This window comes from Boleophthalmus pectinirostris, unplaced genomic scaffold, assembly GCF_026225935.1.
Source record: "Boleophthalmus pectinirostris isolate CB_2022bp ecotype Guang Dong unplaced genomic scaffold, ASM2622593v1 HiC_scaffold_9, whole genome shotgun sequence".
In the NCBI taxonomy this organism is placed as follows: Eukaryota; Metazoa; Chordata; class Actinopteri; order Gobiiformes; family Gobiidae; genus Boleophthalmus; species Boleophthalmus pectinirostris.
The window spans coordinates 8,205,178-8,224,947 of NW_026571541.1; the positions used below are offsets into that span (position 1 = coordinate 8,205,178).

The 19,770-nt window shown below is 38.2% G+C and overlaps 1 protein-coding gene and 1 pseudogene across 2 annotated transcripts in view; one reads left to right on the top strand and one right to left on the bottom strand.

Moving 5' to 3' along the window:
* Window positions 1-19,770, top strand: part of clcn2c (chloride channel 2c) — a 301,208-nt gene that overhangs the window by 178,034 nt on the left and 103,404 nt on the right. For both annotated transcript variants that reach the window (XM_055147757.1, XM_020926770.2), the window contains one exon: window positions 3,898-4,053. In XM_055147757.1, coding sequence (XP_055003732.1) covers window positions 3,898-4,053 — 156 coding nt within the window. The remainder of the gene's footprint in view (window positions 1-3,897; window positions 4,054-19,770) is intronic.
* LOC129407333 (5S ribosomal RNA) lies at window positions 15,973-16,090 on the bottom strand (annotated as a pseudogene).

The window sequence follows — 19,770 nt, forward strand, 5'->3', positions numbered from 1 at the left end:
TTGCATAGGACAAATTCTACAGATAATGTGGATGAGATTCTGCGCTTTAAATTTACCATTTAACTCTTCTAATTATTTTCGCTATATCCCGATTTTTTATGTTGTGTCTCTGTGTCCGTCACTCCTCTGCTCCTGACCCTCTGTTTTATCGGCTGTTACTGTAGCGTTGCTGATGTTTGGTGGTTACGATCTGACAGAGCAGCTCAGAGTCACACTGACACCACACACTAGGATCACAGCGGCTTCAAAATGCAAATTCACAAACGCCTCCCCGAACTCAAGGAGAACCACAGAATCACAGCTTAAATCGGGCAAATTTTCCTGTAGTGTGTGGCAGCCTTTAGTCTCAGTTCTTCTCTCAAACAGAAAATACTCTGGTCTACGTTGTGATATCATGCGGTAATACAGAAAGTGCTCCACTGTGTTTTTAAACTTCATACAGCTTCACTAGAATCATTTGGATGATTTCAGCCCTGGAATTGCCAGTCTCTTCTAAACAAAAGGCAAAAGGTAGCTGTTAACTTGAAAAACTATTGCTTTACGTTTACGATTACATTTAACTGACAAAATTTAGTTCAGGAAATTATCACAATTAGTTATTATTATTATCACTATTAGTAGTAGTAGTGGTAGTAATGGTAGTAGCAGTAGTAGCAGTAGCAGCAGTAGCAGTAGTAGCAGCAGTTGTAGTAGCAGCAGTAGTAGTAACAGTAGTAGCAGCAGTTGTAGTAGCAGCAGTAGTAGTAGCAGTAGTAGTAGCAATAGTAGTAGTAGCAGTAGCAGCAGTAGTAGTACTAGCAGTAGCAGTAGTAGTATTAGCAGCAGTAGTAGTAGGAGCAGCAGTAGCAGTAGTAGTAGTAGTAGCAGCAGTAGCAGTAGTAGCAGCAGTAGCAGCAGTAGCAGTAGTAGCAGTAGTAGCAGTAGTAGCAGCAGTAGCAGCAGTAGCAGTAGTAGCTGCAGTAGCAGTAGCAGTAGTAGTAGCAGTAGTAGTAGCAGTAACAGCAGTAGTAGCAGTAGTAGTTGCAGTAGTAGTAGCAGTAGTAGCAGCAGTAGTAGCAGTAGTAGTAGTAGCAGTAACAGCAGTAGTAGCAGTAGTAGCAGTAGTAGTAGCAGTAGTAGCAGCAGTAGTAGCAGTAGTAGTAGTAGCAGTAACAGCAGTAGTAGCAGTAGTAGTTGTAGCAGTAGTAGCAGCAGTAGTAGCAGTAGTAGTTGCAGTAGTAGTAGCAGTAGTAGCAGCAGTAGTAGCAGTAGTAGTAGTAGCAGTAACAGCAGTAGTAGCAGTAGTAGCAGTAGTAGTAGCAGTAGTAGCAGTAGTAGCAGTAGTAGTAGTAGCAGTAACAGCAGTAGTAGCAGTAGTAGTTGTAGCAGTAGCAGCAGTAGTAGCAGTAGTAGTAGCAGTAGTAGTAGCAGTAGTAGCAGCAGTAGTAGCAGTAGTAGCAGTAGTAGCAGTAGCAGCAGTAGTAGCAGTAGTAGTAGTAGCAGTAGTAGCAGTAGTAGTAGCAGTAGTAGCAGCAGTAGTAGCAGCAGTAGTAGCAGCAGTAGTAGCAGTAGTAGCAGTAGTAGTAGCAGCAGTAGTAGCATTAGTAGCAGTAGTAGTAGCATTAGTAGCAGTAGCAGCAGTAGTAGCAGTAGTAGTAGCAGTAGTAGCAGTAGTAGTAGCAGCAGTAGTAGCATTAGTAGCAGTAGTAGTAGTAGCAGTAGTAGCAGTAGTAGTAGCATTAGTAGCAGTAGTAGTAGCATTAGTAGCAGCAGTAGTAGCATTAGTAGCAGCAGTAGTAGCATTAGTAGCAGTAGTAGTAGCAGTAGCAGCAGTAGTAGCATTAGTAGCAGTAGTAGTAGCAGTAGTAGTAGCATTAGTATTAGTATCAGTAATGAGTTATTTAATTATGGTCAAGCACAATTTGTGATTAACTGAAGAATCTTCACCTTCATAGCTGGTGACTGTCCTAAAAAGACTTGCTATAAATTACTATAGTTTTCCTTTATTTTTTTTATCTTTTTAATCTGCTCATTCATTACTCTTGGCTCACTAGAGACCAGCTATCTTGTCCAAATTAGAGTTGATGTTTTGACACTGACAGCGCTTTTAAAATCCTTCAGTATTAGTATTAGTTTTATTTGACAGATGAAAAGGGCTCATACCGCCTCATGTTTCATCTTTATACTGAGGATGTCTACTTCCAACTGACTCCAATTAAAACAACCTATAAAACACTTTAATGATGATTTTGGTCTGTTCAGATTTAAGAAGACTAATGCTTCATCCATCTTGTGCATGAATGCTTATTGCCGCCTTCTAATAACTGCTAGTGAGCCACACCTCCCACAATGTTGTTTATACGGATTAGTAAAGGTCCTGTATTATACAAAATTGACTCTTGTGAGCTTTAAGCCATGTTAGAATGCTGTTACCTTATCAAAAACATACCCAGAGTTGGAATGTTTACATCTCCAAAGCTCAAAATGTCTGTTCCACCTTGTGATGTTATAAAGCTGTAGTTTTCAAGTTAACAGCTACCTCTTACATTTTGTTTTGTTCAGTAGAGATTTGCAATTCCAGATCTGATTCTAGTGAAGCTTTTTAGAGTTTAAACACAGTGGAGCACTTCCTGTATTATCACATGACAACATAAGGTGGACCAGCTTTTTTCCCATTTGAGAGACTCTAAATATGCAGAATTTGTGTGTTAAGTCCTGGTGTTTTGTCATTATTTTTGTATTTAGGTAAGACATGAACAAGGTTCCATCTTACACTTTTTTCTGATGTCTCTTTTAATGTTGTTCCCTCATCACAAACAGACCTGGAGTTGTGTTTTGTTTCATTCACACACGTTAAACACTCAAACCCTGCACATTTAGGCAGAGTTCTTCTCTCAAATTGAAAACTACTCCACCCAGTGATGTTATGTCATCTGTGTTTTTAAACTGCAGTCCATATACCTTCATTAGAATCATTTGGAGGATTTCAGACCTGGAATTGAAAATCCTTCCTATACAAGAGGTAAAAGAGAGTGGTTAACTTGAAAACAACAGATTCATAACATCACTAGGTGGACCAGAGGATAGGATAGGGAATAGGATTAAACATGTGGGAATGAAACAAAACACAACAGTCAATTTGTGTAATATAGGACCTTTAAAACATTATTTCCCAAAGACTGGGTCGTGACCCTCAGGTGGGTCATTTTTTGGGGGGGTTACCTTGTCACAATCTGCATGTAGGTCTGCAATATACATAGACATACATCTCTGCACACCCTCGCCCCTCACTTTTTCAGCAGCACCGCCTTTCCTAACCAATTTTCTGTGAGAAACACTGATTACTTTTTTTTTCCTTGTTTAAAACTTGAGTACTGTATTTTTCAGTCTATAAGGCGCACTTAAAATCCCTTAATTTTGTGAAAAATCAATAGTGCATTTTATAATCTGGTGCACTTTATAATCCAGTGTGCCTTATGGATTCATTCTGGTTGTGCTTACTGACCTCAAACCAATTTTCACATATATTCACCTGAGTCGTGTTCTTTAGTCTGTGAGAAGCTGAACCACATCAGCAAGCTGTTTTTTTTAATCGCTTATAGTTTATGCAAATTAGCCATGTGGTTTTAAGTTTCGTTTTTTGTAAAATGTCAACAAATGTGCGCGAAGCTGCATTAAACACATTATTACTCAATGTATATTTGAGTCCTCGAATAATAATGTCTTTAGACTTGGGTCGCGAAGATTTTTTAAATATGGGTCCACAGAAAAAAAGTTTGGGAAATACTGCTTTAAATTGTAAGTGTATGTTTATTATCTGCATTTAAAAACATTTCCCATCACACCTTAAGACTGAATTTCTTAGAGCTGTTGCATAATGACCAAAATGACCTGTTGTCTTTTCCTCGTACCCTGTAGTTGACCCAGAAGGAGTCTCTGGTCACTCTGCTGGACAATCGCACATGGTGTAAACAGGGCATCGCAGAGGAGTTCGACTACTTGGGAAACGCCCAGGCCTGGCAGCACCCACAGGTCAACGTCTTCGTCACCCTCGTCATATTCATCGTCATGAAGGTAAAACTCCTGTGTGTGTGTGTGTGTCCAAAATGTCCCAGTGTGTGAGATGTGGATTTTATGTAGATTGTCACTGTAAAAAGGTCAGAAAAGTGAATTAAAGATGAATAATTTAGAGATACATAAAACTGTATGTAGTTTGCGGTTTTATTTTTTGATATTTTATTAATATTTGAAGTTTTTAAAGGTGCATTTTTATTTAATGTTTCTGTTGAGCTGTCCACCACTTAACCAAGGAGGTAATTTAGCCTTGCCTAGAATGTTTCACAGTATGGCATTAAATGAGTCTATTTTACATTTATTCAAATACATGTTTTCAATGCAATTTTTTTTTTTTTTTTAAACATGTATTATTTCTGTTGGCAGTGTCACCTCTCCACAGATTTGACCTGTAACGTAGCTCTGTGGCTTCACTTGCTTGCAGTTTATTGCAATACTGTGGAACATTATAGGCAAAGCAGTAACATCTCCATGGAGACGAGCAGGTGACGTGCCCTGTATAGGAGAAGGTATTTAATTCACCTTTAAGTTGGAGCCAACTTCACATAGACTAGAGACTTAGACTTTGGTAATGGGCTCATTTTTCAGCTTTTCCACTTAAAGTTTTGAACACATTTTTCCTCTGTCATGGTTTGTTTTTTGCTTATTTCCACCTGCAGTCCCTGTAAACTTGATTTGAGGACTATTTTGGCTAAGATTTATGTTTAGGTGTGTAGCAAAGTTAAAGGTGTGCTATATAACTTTTTGGTTGGGGTTCCTGGAGATGTCATTGCTCTGTCTGGAATGTTCCACAGTATGACATTAAACAGCTCTACAGTACATTTATTCAATTACAGGTGGTTTTATAGCTCAAAAATATAGACCTTCTGACTGTGAGCGGGGTCGCCTTTCCACTGATCTGACCTGTAACTTGGTCTGGTTTGGTCTTAATGAAGATAGAAAGGTTTAATGCCATACTGTGAAACATTCTAGACAAACCAATAACACCTGCATGGAGAAAAGTGTTTGATGGGGCACCCACCAGAAAAGTTAAAGGTGAATTAAAAATGAATAATTTAGAGTTACAATTTCTTGCTACTGCTTTTTACAATATAAAGGAATGACTTTTTAGCAGTTTTATGTTTTGATATTTTATTAATATTTGAATTTTTTCTACAAAAGGTGCACTTTTTATTGCGACTTTTCTGTTGAGCTGTGAAGATAAATAGGTGACGGGCCCTGTATGGGAGAAGTTACGTAATTTGCCTTTAAATTTGAGCCAAATAAACATAAAGTGGTAATGGGTTCATTTTTCAGCTTTTCCAATCAAAGTTTCGAATACATTTTTCCTCTGTTGTAGTTTGTGTTTTTGCTTATTTCCACCTGCAGTCCCTCTAAATTTTTGATTAATTTGTGGAACATTTTGGTTAAGATTTCTGTTTATGTGTATAGCAAAGTTAAAGGTACACTTTGTAACTTTTTGGTTGTGGGTCCATCACGTGCTTGTTTCTATGGAGATTTATTAATATTTGAATTTTTTCTTCAAAAGATGTACTTTTGTTTGCAACTTTTCTGTTGAGCTGTGGAGACAGACAAGTGCCGTGCCCTGTATGGGAGAAGTTACGTAATTTGCCTTTAAGTCTGAGCCAAATACACATAGAGTAGAGACTTAGACTTTGGTAATGGGTTCATTTTTCAGCTTTTCCAATCAAAGTTTCAAACACATTTTTCCTCTGTTTTAGTTTTAGTTTTTTGCTTATTTTCACCTGCAGTCCCTGTAAACTTTTGATTAATTTGTGGACCACTTTGGCTAAGATTTGTGTTTAGGTGTGTAGCAAAGTTAAGTACTATGAAACTGAAAGTTGACTGGAATTATTTAAAACTGCAGAAATATTGTCCAGTATTGATTATGTTCTCTCAGAAGCTTTATCAATATGCTATTTCTCAAAGTAAGTTATGTCAGTGGGAACAGGCTTTACATTTCAGGAGCCAAGATAAACTCCAGCTTGTCGTCTCTGTTTAAATTACAGTCTGGTTTTATGTGTCTCTTATTCTCTTTGACAGCTTTGTTCAAATGCCAAATTGAAATGCACTTTACGTAAATGGCACAAGCATCCTTGCATAAACAGGAAGTCTTCCCCTTAAAGGTGCATTGTGTAACTTTTTGGTTTGGGGTCTGTCACCTGCTTGTTTCTATGGATATGTCATTGCTCTGCCTGGAATGTTCCACAGTATGGCATTAAACAGCTCTACCTTACATTTATTTGATTACAAGTGCTTTTATGGCTCAAAAATACCAAGAAAAACAGACATTCTGACTATGAGCAGAGTCATCTCTCCACAGATCTGACCTGTAACATGGTCTTGTTTGGTTTCCATGATTCCATTTAATATTAGACTGAAACATTCCAAGACAAAACAATAAAATTTCCGTGGAGAAAAGCATTTGAGGGACCTGCCACCAGAAAAGTTACACAATGCAACTTTAAAGAAACTGTAGAAGAGTTAAAGGAGTTATTGTGGGATGAATAAAAATAATGTTTTATACAATACAAAACTCAAGCTCAAATGGAGGAAATGTGTAAAAAAAAAAAATCTTTATTTAGGCCAGGGACTCTATTGTCTATTTTGTTTGTGTATCCAAAGGGTGAAAGTTTGAAAATTTTAAAATTTTGAGCTTGGTTCGTGTACTTGTGCTCTTCTAATTGATATCTTAAAGGTGCACTGTGTAACATTTCTAGTGAAGAGTTCGCCATGGAAATATTATTGCTTTGTCTAGAATGTTCCATAGTATAGATCAAACCGATCTATCACGAGCAGGTTACAGCACTGCACTACATTACAATTCAGATCTGTGGAAAGTCGCCCCTATTCACAGAAGGAATTATTGTATTTTTGAGCAATAGAAACACCCGTAATGAATAAAAGCTAAATGGAAATGTTTAATGTCATATCATGGAACATTCCAGGAAAAGCAGTAACCTCTATGGAGATGTTATTGCACCTTTAAATTATAATATTTTCCATTCTCTGCCTACACACAGTCATAACCAATGAATCTTCTTTGATGAATGGTGCACCCAGGGAACATGTAGTAAAAATTGGAATGTAATATTCAATTCTATATAATTTTATAAATTTGCACTGTGTAATTTTCACCTGCTTGTCTCCATGGAAATGTTATTGCCTTACGAATCTGACTTGTAAGTAACTACAACACTATCGTATCTGTTGAAGATTGATATATTTAATGCCATTCTCTGCAACATTCTAGGTTAAGCAAAATCATCTCCATGGAGACAAGTGTTGGATTCCCCACCAGAAAAGTTGCATCTTATAATTTTGAAATCAAAGTTTTATTGTGTGATTAAATAAGAGGATAGTTTCCCTGACTTATAGCCGTGAATGGTGACGGCAGCAGTCTTTTTACAGCTAAAATCACACCATTTGTTCAGAACACCTACTGCAGTGAAATGACAATCCAACACTCCAGAGGCTAAGTGTCACTGTTATGTAAGTGACGAGCAGCCTCCAGGCCTCCGTCTGGGCTGCCATCACGGACAAGAGCTCATTGTTGAGACAAAGTAGCAAGACATCTGAACGTTTTTGTTTTCCTGGAGTCATTCAAATGAATATTCATTGCTAAAATTGCAATGCCTTGTGCCATTTTTTGTTCAAAGTTGAGAAAGTAGTTAAAATCTGTTGGTTAAGAAACTTATAAAGACCATCAAAAGCCAGTCTTGTGCTACTACTGCTGGTACCTGATCTCATCTACATTTACTTGTATTACTCCACATTAAAATAAGATTAACATATTGTATACTTTGTTATTGTGTCCTCCAGCAAGACACTCTACCGTTCTTGCATGAACCCATAAACCTTTATTTGAACAATTTAGTGCAAAGCTGAAAACGTGACACTTCTCTCTTTGTATGTTTGTGGTGAATGGGGGGGGGTGGGTGAGATTTTTGGAACAATTTAATGATATAATTTAGGGTGGTAAAAAGAAAAAAGTTAAATCAGAGTTCATATTGGCCAAAAAATATCAGCAGAGCTTATCAGTCAATTTCTGTTGAGAACTGAAACACTAAATTATAACATAAGAAACTTAGCCATCGTGTTCCATTGTTTTTGTAATTTGAAATCAGCATTACAGTTATCAGTCAAAGCTACAGTAAATTTGACCTGAACATAACTCTTATCTAGAGAAATAGATAAAATCACACATAGTCTATAGTTGTGTCATAGTACCGGTCTTGGCCTCGAGACCGCTTTTTTGCAGTCTTGATCTTGTCTCGGACTCGAGCGCATTTGGTCTTGGTCTTGTCTCAGACTTGAGGTCTGACACTCGATGAGTGCAATTGTATTTCATTACGGCCAGTAAGTGTGCAGAGGCTGCTAAATATCAATGTAAAACCTGTAAGATAATGTAACTGTGAATGTTGTGAACTTGAAAAAACCCACTTGATTAACCCACAAGTTGTTTTCTGTAAAGTGCCAGTGGCAGCAGGATTAAAGAAGAGGTTCTCAAACTTTGGGTGAGGGTCCAAAAAAAGGGTGCAGAATGTTTCAGTCCAGTACAGTTTGCTTGACTTTTTAAGTTTAAATGAACATTAACCAGATCAAATGGAGATAGATTTATAAAAACATGTGTCAAAATAACTGTAAAATACAAATAAATATAGGATATGACAAAAGTCTTTATTTGGTCTCGATGGGCTGTGGTCTCGGTCTTGTCTCTGTCTTGACCTTTAAAATTCTTTGTCTTATCTCGGTCTCGACTCTCAGAGGCCATGGTCTTGTCCTGGTCTCGGGACCCTGAGGTGTCAGACTGGTCTTGGTCTCGATTACTGCAGTCTTGACTACAACACTAGTATAGTCATACATACTGTTACCCTGCAGCAATGTCTTTGATGTGAGATAATCCAAACCCATTCTAATTAAAACTATAGTATATCTTCTTTGTAATCTGAAACCCTGCGATAAGTACTGCATCTTTCTAAGCGCTGTTAATGTGAATATTTAAACATGTAATCTTAAGCCGTCAGCCCCTGTTGTGACACATCCTACACTGTTCTTTTCTGGAGTTTAATTGGCCCTGCACCTGCTCAGACCTCCATCTTTCTCTCGGCATGGTCCCACTGTGGTCACATGACACACTCCGGCTATAATTACAGCCTTGCAGAGTTCAGCTGGATTCAAACTGGTGATTTTCAAAGCTCAGATTGCACTCCCTCTCCTCCTCTCCTGTAATGAATGTTTTCTTTATTTAACATGGCAGCCATTTTGAAGGGATGCACAGAAAAAGCGGGTTTGGTGTCTCCTCTCACTGGTCATCTCATCCATCTTTTACTTGGAGCTGAAATTGCACATTTTGAAGAACATGGTGAGATGCTGGAGATTGATGCCAACACCCAGGATGTGGGTTTCAAAGACTGAACTTTTATTTCTCTGGGGTTTCATTAGAAGCAAGTGAAGCCTAAGTATCCACATCCAAGTTTTTATTGGTCATTTACTTATTTCCATCTAAACTGTTAATATGGCACTGGCCTTTTTAACTACTGGGTAAGTTTTGGTTGGAAAGTACCCCCAGACATAGGGAGAAGCATACAAACTCTACTCAGAAAGGTTCGGGTGTCCTGGTAGTCAAACTCAAAACTTTGTTACTGTGATGTAAGAATGTTATAGTTACTCTGCAGCCAATTAAACCAGTGAAATAAAGTGCATATGACAGGTTCGGATGATTCTCCAATTCTGTCTTAATCTTGTTACGTGTCCAACCAGAACAACACACTTTGAAAAAAACTTTACAAAGATGTGTGGTTCTTTAGCTGTATCCTGTCTCCCTGATATCAGAGAACATGATTGACAGATGGATTAACCAATCAGAGAGACGCATGCTCCGTTCACATCAAAAACAAACTGCTTCCATGTAAAAAAAAAAAAAAAAAAAAAGGAGAGAAAAATCAACATAAAGGCCTGAGAAACACTGCAGATTTTTACAGAATCAGTCATTGAAGCACCAAACTTATTCATCTCAAGTGAAGTTATATATTTTGTTCTGAGTGTTATGAGAATTTTCAAGAGATGTCTTCTGCATTTGAGAGACACCTGATACAAATTAGTGGCTGTGGTTGGAATGTCTCAAGTTCACATGGATAATTTTCACCCTCTGTGGTCAGGTCGAATCCCTTTTGGATTCAAACCAAATGTAGAAGGGACTTACTGGTTAGATAATTAATCTTGATGGGATATAGGGCTGAACGATTTCAAGAAAAAATTGAAGTGCGATGTTTCTGGCAGATATTGCGATTTTGATTTCATCCACATTTTTTTTTCAAATCAAGTTTTAGTGCACATGAAAATCTGCAAACGTTGCAGAAACTTACATCATACTAGAGTCCTGCACCGATGATCTGATGCTGGACTGTTTGCACACATTTGTTTGCGTTTTACAGAAATGAAACTTAAAACCACATGGCTAATTTGCATAAACTATAAGTGCTGAAAAGCTCCCTCCTTGTGCCACTGATGTGGTCAGCTTCTGTCGGACTAAAGGACACGACTCAATGGAATATGAGTGTTCTCTCTGTGACACTAGAGGTGCTGATGATGGTGAGTCAGTCCTGTGCTTCTATCTTGTTGGCGATGGTTGATGTTAAACTTTACGTGAACACCATTCTTAAATCGTAACCTAGTGTTGTGGTGGTGAATTACTTTGCGGCACATAGACCTCGATGCAGACCCATAAATCAGAAATGGCGACAGTGACGGTGTATAGTTCTGTGTTGAGTCAACGCAGAGCTATACTTCTCCCTTAAAACTAAGCTTTAGGAGCACTGCAAAAAAAAAAAATGCAGCTTTGACCCAAAATCTTGTTGTCTTAGACCCTAATTTTTGATCCAAAATGATAGATCATTCAGCCCTAAAGGGATAATACCTGTTGTAAATATATATTGTAGTGCTTTGTCTTCATGAAGATGTTCTTTTGTTTCCTGGAATCAAACATACCTCCCTTGCATTTGTTCAGTTAGATATTTTATAGCTAAAAAAAAAAAAACTTAAAAAACATGAATTCCTACATGTGCAGGCTTGCTTCTACATAGATCCAACTATTGACCTGTCTCCTATGTGATTACAAAGTCGTTGTTTTTTTTTCATACTGTGGAATAATCAAAGCAAAACAGTAATATCTCCAAGTTACACAATGCACCTGTAACTGTGTTTTAGTAAAATGAGTAGTTTAACCAATCTGCAAGTTGAAGGCGCTGCTGCAGACGTGTGACAAAGGTGTCGCTCCAACACATCCAAACCTGACAGACTTCACAGTTTTAGGTGGAGCTATTTAAAGCAGTGTTCATTATGCATGGGTGGGTCTGAGAGAGTTTATTATTACAGTGTGTACCTGAGTGTGTAGGGGAGAGATGGTCCTATAGTGTAATTGGACTGGGACTGGTCTGAGGGCCCCCGAGGTCTTCTGAGGGCCCCTGGGTGATTGGCTGTCCTCCTCATAGTCGCACAGTGGTCCCAGATGACTGACAGGTGAAATGAAGGCTACACACAGCCTATATATTGCGTCAATGATGCAGCCCTTCACCACAAATCACCCCTGTCACCTCATATTTGAAATCATTTTTGGATATTTTCCTTCAGTTTTAGGATTAAGTTATGTGTTGAATGGAGGACAATAGAATTAAACACCCGTATTATGATATTTTCTGATCTGTGTAATAATATAGTTTTCTGTTTTTGTTTGATTCATTCGTGTTTAATGCACAAATCCTGCATATTTAGGCTGAGTTGTTCTCTCAAATGGAAACACTCTGTTCCAGCTTGTGATGTTATATGGTAATACAGAAAGTGCTCCACTGTTTTTCATTCGAATCATTTGGATGATTTCAGCCCTGGAATTGCCCATCTTTAAGGCTTTGTTTATATGATGACGATATGAACAGAAGACTCAAAAGTGGCATCACGTCTATACTTTTTATTCCGTGTTTAGACGAGCATTTCGGGAGGAAATCTGTGTGAATACAGTCACGCAAAAGTCTGTGGAATTCGATTGGGTATGCATGCCAGGTGGCTATGTGGTGCTGTGATCTGACATGTTTGTTTCTGTGTACTGTATGTATGTGAATTAAACTAGTACACGACGTGAGCAGATCTGACCAGACTTTTGCATCTTGGGCAGTGTAGATGGAAATGCTACGGCGTAACTATTCAACATTTTTTTGGGCATTTTTAAGCCTCAAAATACGGCATCACCCTCTAAATGAAAAGCAACCAAAACATTTTGTTGTTTTTACCTGCAAGCGTTCTCATGTAAACAGGCCCTAAAGCTATAACTTGAAAAATGCCACTACATGACATCACAAGGTGGAACAGAGCATTTTGAGTTTGGGAAATGTAGACAGACTAATAATGCAGGATTACTCAAACATGTGAATGAAACAAAACACAACTCCAGGTATGTTTTTGAGGAGATAACAACATTCTAAAGTGCTTAGAGGTCACAAGAGTCAATTTTGTGTAATGTAGGACCCTTAAAAAGGACATGTTGTTGCTGGGTTTGTTTTTCTGGTTCTAGTAATACATTATACAGAATACATCTTTGTGCTGCACTACTGATCCAAATCAATTTAACAATAGAAACGAGTTAGCTGACTTCCTATTCAAAGCAAATTCTGTCTCTTAGTGGCTCTTCAGCAAGATGCATTTATGTGATTTTAGTTTTGCATTTGTCCTTAAAAAGAAATAAAGGTACAATATACACTTCCACAGAATAGTAGTACTAACCTTGGTGAAAGTTTCTTATTCAGACATGTTGTGTAATCCTTCATGCATTCAGGACTGTTCTTATACTGCAGTACCAATGTCCATTCTGAAGGAACTGAGGAATGATTTACACCAAAATCCCCATATATACTGTATCTCATAAGTGAAAAACCCTGAATTTACTTGCTTCCTGATGTGAAATATTGGGCCATTGGGGTCTGGTGTCCACTGCAGAGTCACTCACTGCCATAAAACACCTTCTTTGGACAATCCATATTTTTTACACAAAATATTCTCTGCGTTTTTGATCTATGAGCTGATGTGAAGTCCACCAGAGAAGAGCTATACTGTACATAAAATACACACTGCCAGTCAAAAGTTTGGACAGTTTTTTTTTCTTCATGTTTACTGCTTTCTACATTTTATATTCTAGTACATACAGAATACATGAAATATATGATGGAATTGTGTAGCAAAGAAAGTTAAATAAATTCACTAAATATGTATGTATTTTTTAAAATGTTATATTTAAATCCTCAGAGTATCCTCCCTTTGCTTTGTTGACAGCGCTACAAGCCCTTGACTTTATCTTAATAAGCTTCTTGATAAAGTTTCCTGAAATGGTTTTCACTTCACAGGTGTGCTACATCAGGGTCAAGAAATGCCAAAAATGCAAACCAGGGTTCAAAGCAAAGGGTAAATGCTATTGTAGTGGTAGTAGTGGTAGTGGTAGTAGTGGTGGTAGTAGCAGTAGTTGTACTGATAGTAGTTGTAGTAGTAGCTGAAGTTGTGGTAGTGATCTTAGTGGTAGTGGTGGTAGTTGTTGTACTGTTAGTAGTTGTAATAGTAGTTGTTGAACTTGTAGTAGTAGTGCTAGTGGTAGTAGTTGCAGTAGTAGTTGCAGTAGGCCTAGTTATTGTAGTAGTAGTAGTTGTAGCTGTAGTAGTAGTTGTAGAGGTAGTTGTAGTAGTTGTATTTGTAGTTGTAGTTGTAGTAGTAGTTGTCTCTCCCGATATGTGATATAAAAAAAAATAGTAAATATAAAATGGCTACAACTTAAATGTCAAACTGGAGCTATTGACAATGGTGAAAAGAACCTGCATAGGCTCATAATATCTCCAGTCCTGTCCTACAGTGATTTGCAACATAAGGGGATCAGGACTGACCCAGGACTGACCCAGGACTGACCCAGGACTGACCCAGGACTGACCAGAATTGAACCAGGATTCAGTGTCGGGATGGGCCTGGAGGAGCGCCCACATAGACTGTCAGGTGACCACAGGAGAAAGGACCGGCGCAGAGCTCTGCATCCCACGGGGCAAAGCGCAGCCGTTGCCCGATCGCACTTTGTGGACACTCTGCTCCACTGGCTCAGGGTTCTCCCCCCCCCTCCTCTCTCTCTCTCTCTCTCTCTCAAGTCTAAGATTAGTCCTGTTTTGTCCTGGTTTAGATGTGGTTCATCATATCGATAACGTCACGAATCATGTACCCCCACTTAAAAAATCCCCGCTACACCACTGAATATGACTCAGGCTCACTCCCCATTTAGTGCAGTTCAGTAGGCCTAGCGAACAAACCGAAACTGTAAACAAGTAGGTGTGTTAGTTTCAGAGTAGTTTCAGTGTAGTTAACTCCTCCGTTCAGGCAGATATAAGGAAGTGTCCAGCAGTGTCTGACCAGAACTGAAGAAGCAGCTTGGATGCGCTGCAAAACATATTCGATCAAAAAAACTTTGTCCAGTAACAGAATTGAATTTCTCCTATTCCTTATTCAAGTGCATTTAAATCATTCTTAAACTGATATTCCCCCTTCCGTGTCTTTAATCTGAATACATTTAGTTTATTGACTTTCACGCCACATTACCATTACTGTGTTGATTTTGTGAGTGTCCCTAAAGGCAGCTGCAGATTCAAAAGAATTTAGTCAACGGCAAACTCCTTTCATCGATTTTTCTAGAGTCTTTAATACACACACCACATGTATTTATCATGTATCGCTGTGTTCACCTAAAATAGCCCGGCCCTAGAGCAGTTCTGTTACGTATTAGTCTAATTAAAGCCTTGCCAAAGTCAGAATTTATGCTCTTCATTAGCTTCCTATTCATTAACTTTCCTGCAGGTTGAAGCCTATTCCACCATTTCTAGTAGCTCCATTGACGTACCATTATCAAAGTATTTCTGGTTTTTCCATTTCCCTTAGGCTCTCTCCCCTCTCCTGCCTTACCCAGGTCATGCATTCAGAGATGTATACTTAGTGGATTGCATTAGATCAGATGAGATGAAAATTTGATGATTCCTCTGGGGTAGTGAGTCATAGGGCTGACAGAAGACTGTTCTAGTGCCAGCCGGGCGAGCGTAAGTATAGTGTAGCGTATAATAGTGTTGGAACAAGCTATTGGACATGCCTTGGTGATCAATCAACTGACAATGTTCAACTGTGTCAAACTTTTTCATTAGCGCCATGGCCAGAGGTGTAAACTAAAGGGTATTTTTCACTAGTAGATCTTTAGTACATTTCCTGAAACATAAATGAAATTTGTAAAACTCTTGGGTCAGATGTAAAGGCTGCAGGGGAACGATTTGTCAAAGTACTACAAGTTGTAATATTAACAAATGGGTACTTGAAATATTATTACTGTGCAGGCTAGCTTGTATAAGTAGTTGTTAGATAATTTTGGTTTTGACTTTTTATCTTCTGGTTTTAATTTGTTTTAAAATATAAATGCAAAGTGGGAAATTTAAATTTGGCCTTGTTGCCATTGCAATTTGAAATTCAAAATGGAACATTTGAATGGTTAAATATCCTCAAAATGTCACCTAAAAACAGGAAGTTGAAATCTACAAAAATATGGAAAATTACTGTCGTGTTCTTTATTAGTAGTAAAAAGTATGTAAGTAAGTTTTTATTTATATAGCGCTTTTCACAGACGTATGTCACAAAGATGCTTTACAGAGCATTATTCATCCACTCCATACCCAATGGTGGTAAACTACTATTGTAGTCACAGCTGCCCTGGGGCAGACTGACTGAAGCGCGGCTGCCATGCCAAGCGCCGCCACTGATCCCTCTGACCTCCACCATCACTCATGCACACACCACTTTCATACTAGGTAATGTGGGTGAAGTGCCTTGCCTAAGTACACAACAGTTTTTGTGACTGGCGCCCCCCTGTGGCACATGATTTACCCAGCGGTCTCCCATCCAAGTACTAACCAGGCCCGGCCTTGTTTAGCTTGTGAGATCTGACGGGATCAGGCTTTGATAAGCCGGTATGGCCACAAAGTAACTTCACTATTACTATAACTACAGGCAGTACTAAGTGCTTTAATTTAGCTGTGTCTGCTAAGTAAAGTACCTACTAGGCCTACTTGCTTCAACATGTGTGCCTGTTGTCCTCCAATCAAAATATCTGAATAATAATGAATAAATTAATTATAATAATTGGGGGTATAACAGTGCATGTATTAGTGATGAACCGTTTCTGTTTGGGACGTTCGCTTCGGTGCAATGCAGTGCACGAGTGAGTTTGTGCAGTTAGTGTGTGTTTACATTCCAGTACTACATGTGCAGGCACATGGAAGGCTCGGCTCTTTAATATTCACAAGGGAACTTGTCCGTGATTGGGCTGGCAGTGTTTCCCACAGTTAAGACGGCTGCATTGACAACAATCACCCCCCGCCTTGACTGAGTCCCTCTGAACCACATGAATCCTCACAAAACTACGGTTGTCGCGGCCCTTTCCTCACTTTCCTCTTTCGTCGGCACGGAATCTCTGCTTCCCCCACTGATATTGTAACTGTCAGCATATCTGCACTCACTGCAGACAATGTGGACAAGTTGTTTCTTTCTGGCCAAAATATGAAGATTGAGTAAAACGTCATGCTGGAACTGTTAGTGCTGCACTTTACTTTTTGAAAAGTTTTGTTTACTGTTTTCAAGGAATTTATTTCTTATAATATTTCATACCTTTGTTGCTTATTTGAGAATATTTTATTTAAATTAGTAGTTTTACCAAGCAGCAATTTGCATTTATTTTATTTTCCCGTTTGTCTAATTTTAAGACAAATTGTTGGTTTAATAAAAACACAAATAAACAACAAGCAAAATGGTTTTCTATTTTGCTCCCATACTGTACCGAAAATGAACCAAACTATGACCTCAAAACCGAGGTACGTACCGAAACATGATTTTTGTGTACGGTTACAACCCTAATAATAACACTAATTAAATAATTTGATTTACTTGGAAATATCTAGTTCTTGGATTTGTCAGAGGTATTGCAAGTTGGTCCTAGTTTTGAACGTTATAGTCCTGTTTTAGACTGAGGTTAAATCTTGTACTAATATATATGTAATATACTTGGTACTTTCAGTATTCAGGCTGAATACTGCATAACAGATGACCTCAGATTCCCATTGTATAATTATTTTACACAACAACAACAACCATGTTTCTTTATGTAATCTTCTGTGTTGTCTGTGAATAGTTTTCGGTGGCGTTTTGTCTCCTTCTCATGTCTGGAGCTCCTTCTCGGTGCAAGCGTGGAGCGGTGAGAACTCCTACGCCCGTATGTGACTGTGAACACAGCGGAGGGTAGGGTTACACAAGGAGAGCCATTACACCAGCCAGCCTTAATTACTGCTAACTATAGTCGCTGTTTCACAAGAGGAGAGGGGGAGAGAGAAAGAGAAGGGGAGAGGAGAGAGACCAATGAGTATAATTAAAAAGTCTATTTGAAACCCTGATCAAGTTTGTCTAATGACTTACACTATGTTCTATTACTTATATCTCATTGTATTACATGTGAACAGCAAACACCAGAACGACATTTACAGACGTACGCAGCTGCCTTTAAAGTTCCGCTGTGTGTTCCACTGTGTGTTTGTTTCCATGGATATGTTCCACTGCATGACATTAAACAGCTCTACTTTACATTTATTATTTACAGGTGGTTTTATAGCTCAGAAATAACTAGAAAAACACATTCTGACTGTGAGTGGGGTTGCCTGTCCACAGATCTGACCTGTAACTTGGTCTGGTTTGGTCTCCATGAAGATTAAAAGGTTTAATATTATACTGTGAAACATTCCAGACAAAGCATGGAGAAAAGCATTTGACGGACCCTCTACCAGAAAAGTTACACAATAAACCTTTACTCTTAACTAGTACTATCAAAAATATTGCGTTATTAGCGAGTTAACGCAAAACTATTTTAACGGTGTTATTTATTTATTTCTATCTATCGCAAACTAGTTTTTTCATATGCCTGGGCAAATTTGCACAAAACTGAGAAGCCCTGTGAAGTGTGCTGATGTTATTTATGAGGAAAACATTAAATAAACTCCACTCGAAAACATACAGCGAATCGACACTTGCCTTTAATAAGGACTTTGACAGTGACTGAAGTTTTACAGCCTCTCTTCCAGCTGTTCTCACTTCTTCGAGCTGTTGTTATATCCATAAACTCACAGACAAGTACACATCGCAGCTGGACTCATATCACATCAGTCTCACTATTTAATAGATACTTCTGATACTGGACTTATTTTCTCCACTAAAAGCATTACTTCTGCCTTGCAACATGTAAACAAACAAACAGCGCCGTGTGATGACGTCATTGCTCTTAGTACAGCAGCGTTGGGACAGACAAACACGGTCGCAAACACAGCTGCAATAAAAACATTTCCATAAAGCAAGCCTATCCACTTTTCTATGCTATTAAGAGTATTAAAATGATTATTCATTTCATTTGTGATTAATCATGAGTTAACTATGACATTCATGAGATTAATTGCGATTAAATATTTTAATCGATTGACAGCACTACTCATCTGATTTTTGGCCTTAACAAAGCTAGAAACAGATCTGAGTAGATGAATTGGCATATTGTCTGTGTATGTCTCTGTCACCTTTTGAAATCATCCATAGTCACTGGAAAGCCTGGGATATTCTCCAACCACCACCCACGAACTACAATAGCTGTACGATGTTAATGACTTTTGGACAAATGGTGTGTTATTCATCTCATTGAAAACCACAGCGAGTCGTGACTGTCTTGTCTCCGTCTCATCATCATGTAGTGTCAGATTACACAACTGTCAAACCATATGTGTCCAATTCTGTTCAGTTTGTATGATGGAACTACTGCAAAACTGCAACTTTTTATTTTCTATTTTAGGTTATAATTTCCCTCGCGGCTGTGGAGGAAGTGCTCAACTTTGTTACTTAAGTAAAAGTACAGATACTGGTGTGAAAAAATACTCAAAAGTAAAAATATCACATCAACTGACTTTTTCGTTAGGGGTCCATCACCTGCTTGTTTCTATGGATTTGTCATTGCTCTGCCTGGAATGTCCCACAGTATGACATTAAACAGCTTTACTTTACATTTATTCAATTATAGGTGGATTTATAGCTCAAAAATACCTAGAAAAACATTAAAGCATTCTGACTGTAAGCGAGGCTGCCTCTCCACAGATCTGAACTGTAACTTGGTCTGGTTTGATCTCCATGAAGATGGAAAGGTTTAATATCATACTGTGAAATATTCCAGATAGCATTATTATCTTTATGGAGAAAAATATTTGATAGGCCCTCGTCCAGAAAAGTTACTCAATCCACCTTTAAATAAAACATATAGAGTATATGTTTAAAAATGTACTTAAGGAGTAAATACTATAGGTCATTTTACACATAATTTGACATCTTATGAGGCTTCAAATGTAGTGATTTTAATACAGATTTGTGCTGAATTTTGTTGAGTAGAAACAATTCAATCATTTTCTTTTTTCCCCCAGCTGTTTTATTTTGTATATTTTTGTTTGCTTCATTTTGGTATTTTGGTTTGCTTCAGTAGGTTTGTTTGTTTCAGTCCTGTTCAAAAACGCAGTGGAGCGGAAAGTACAGATACCTGCTCTCAAATGTGGTGAAGTACAAGTAAACAGCGTCCACTTTAAAATCTAC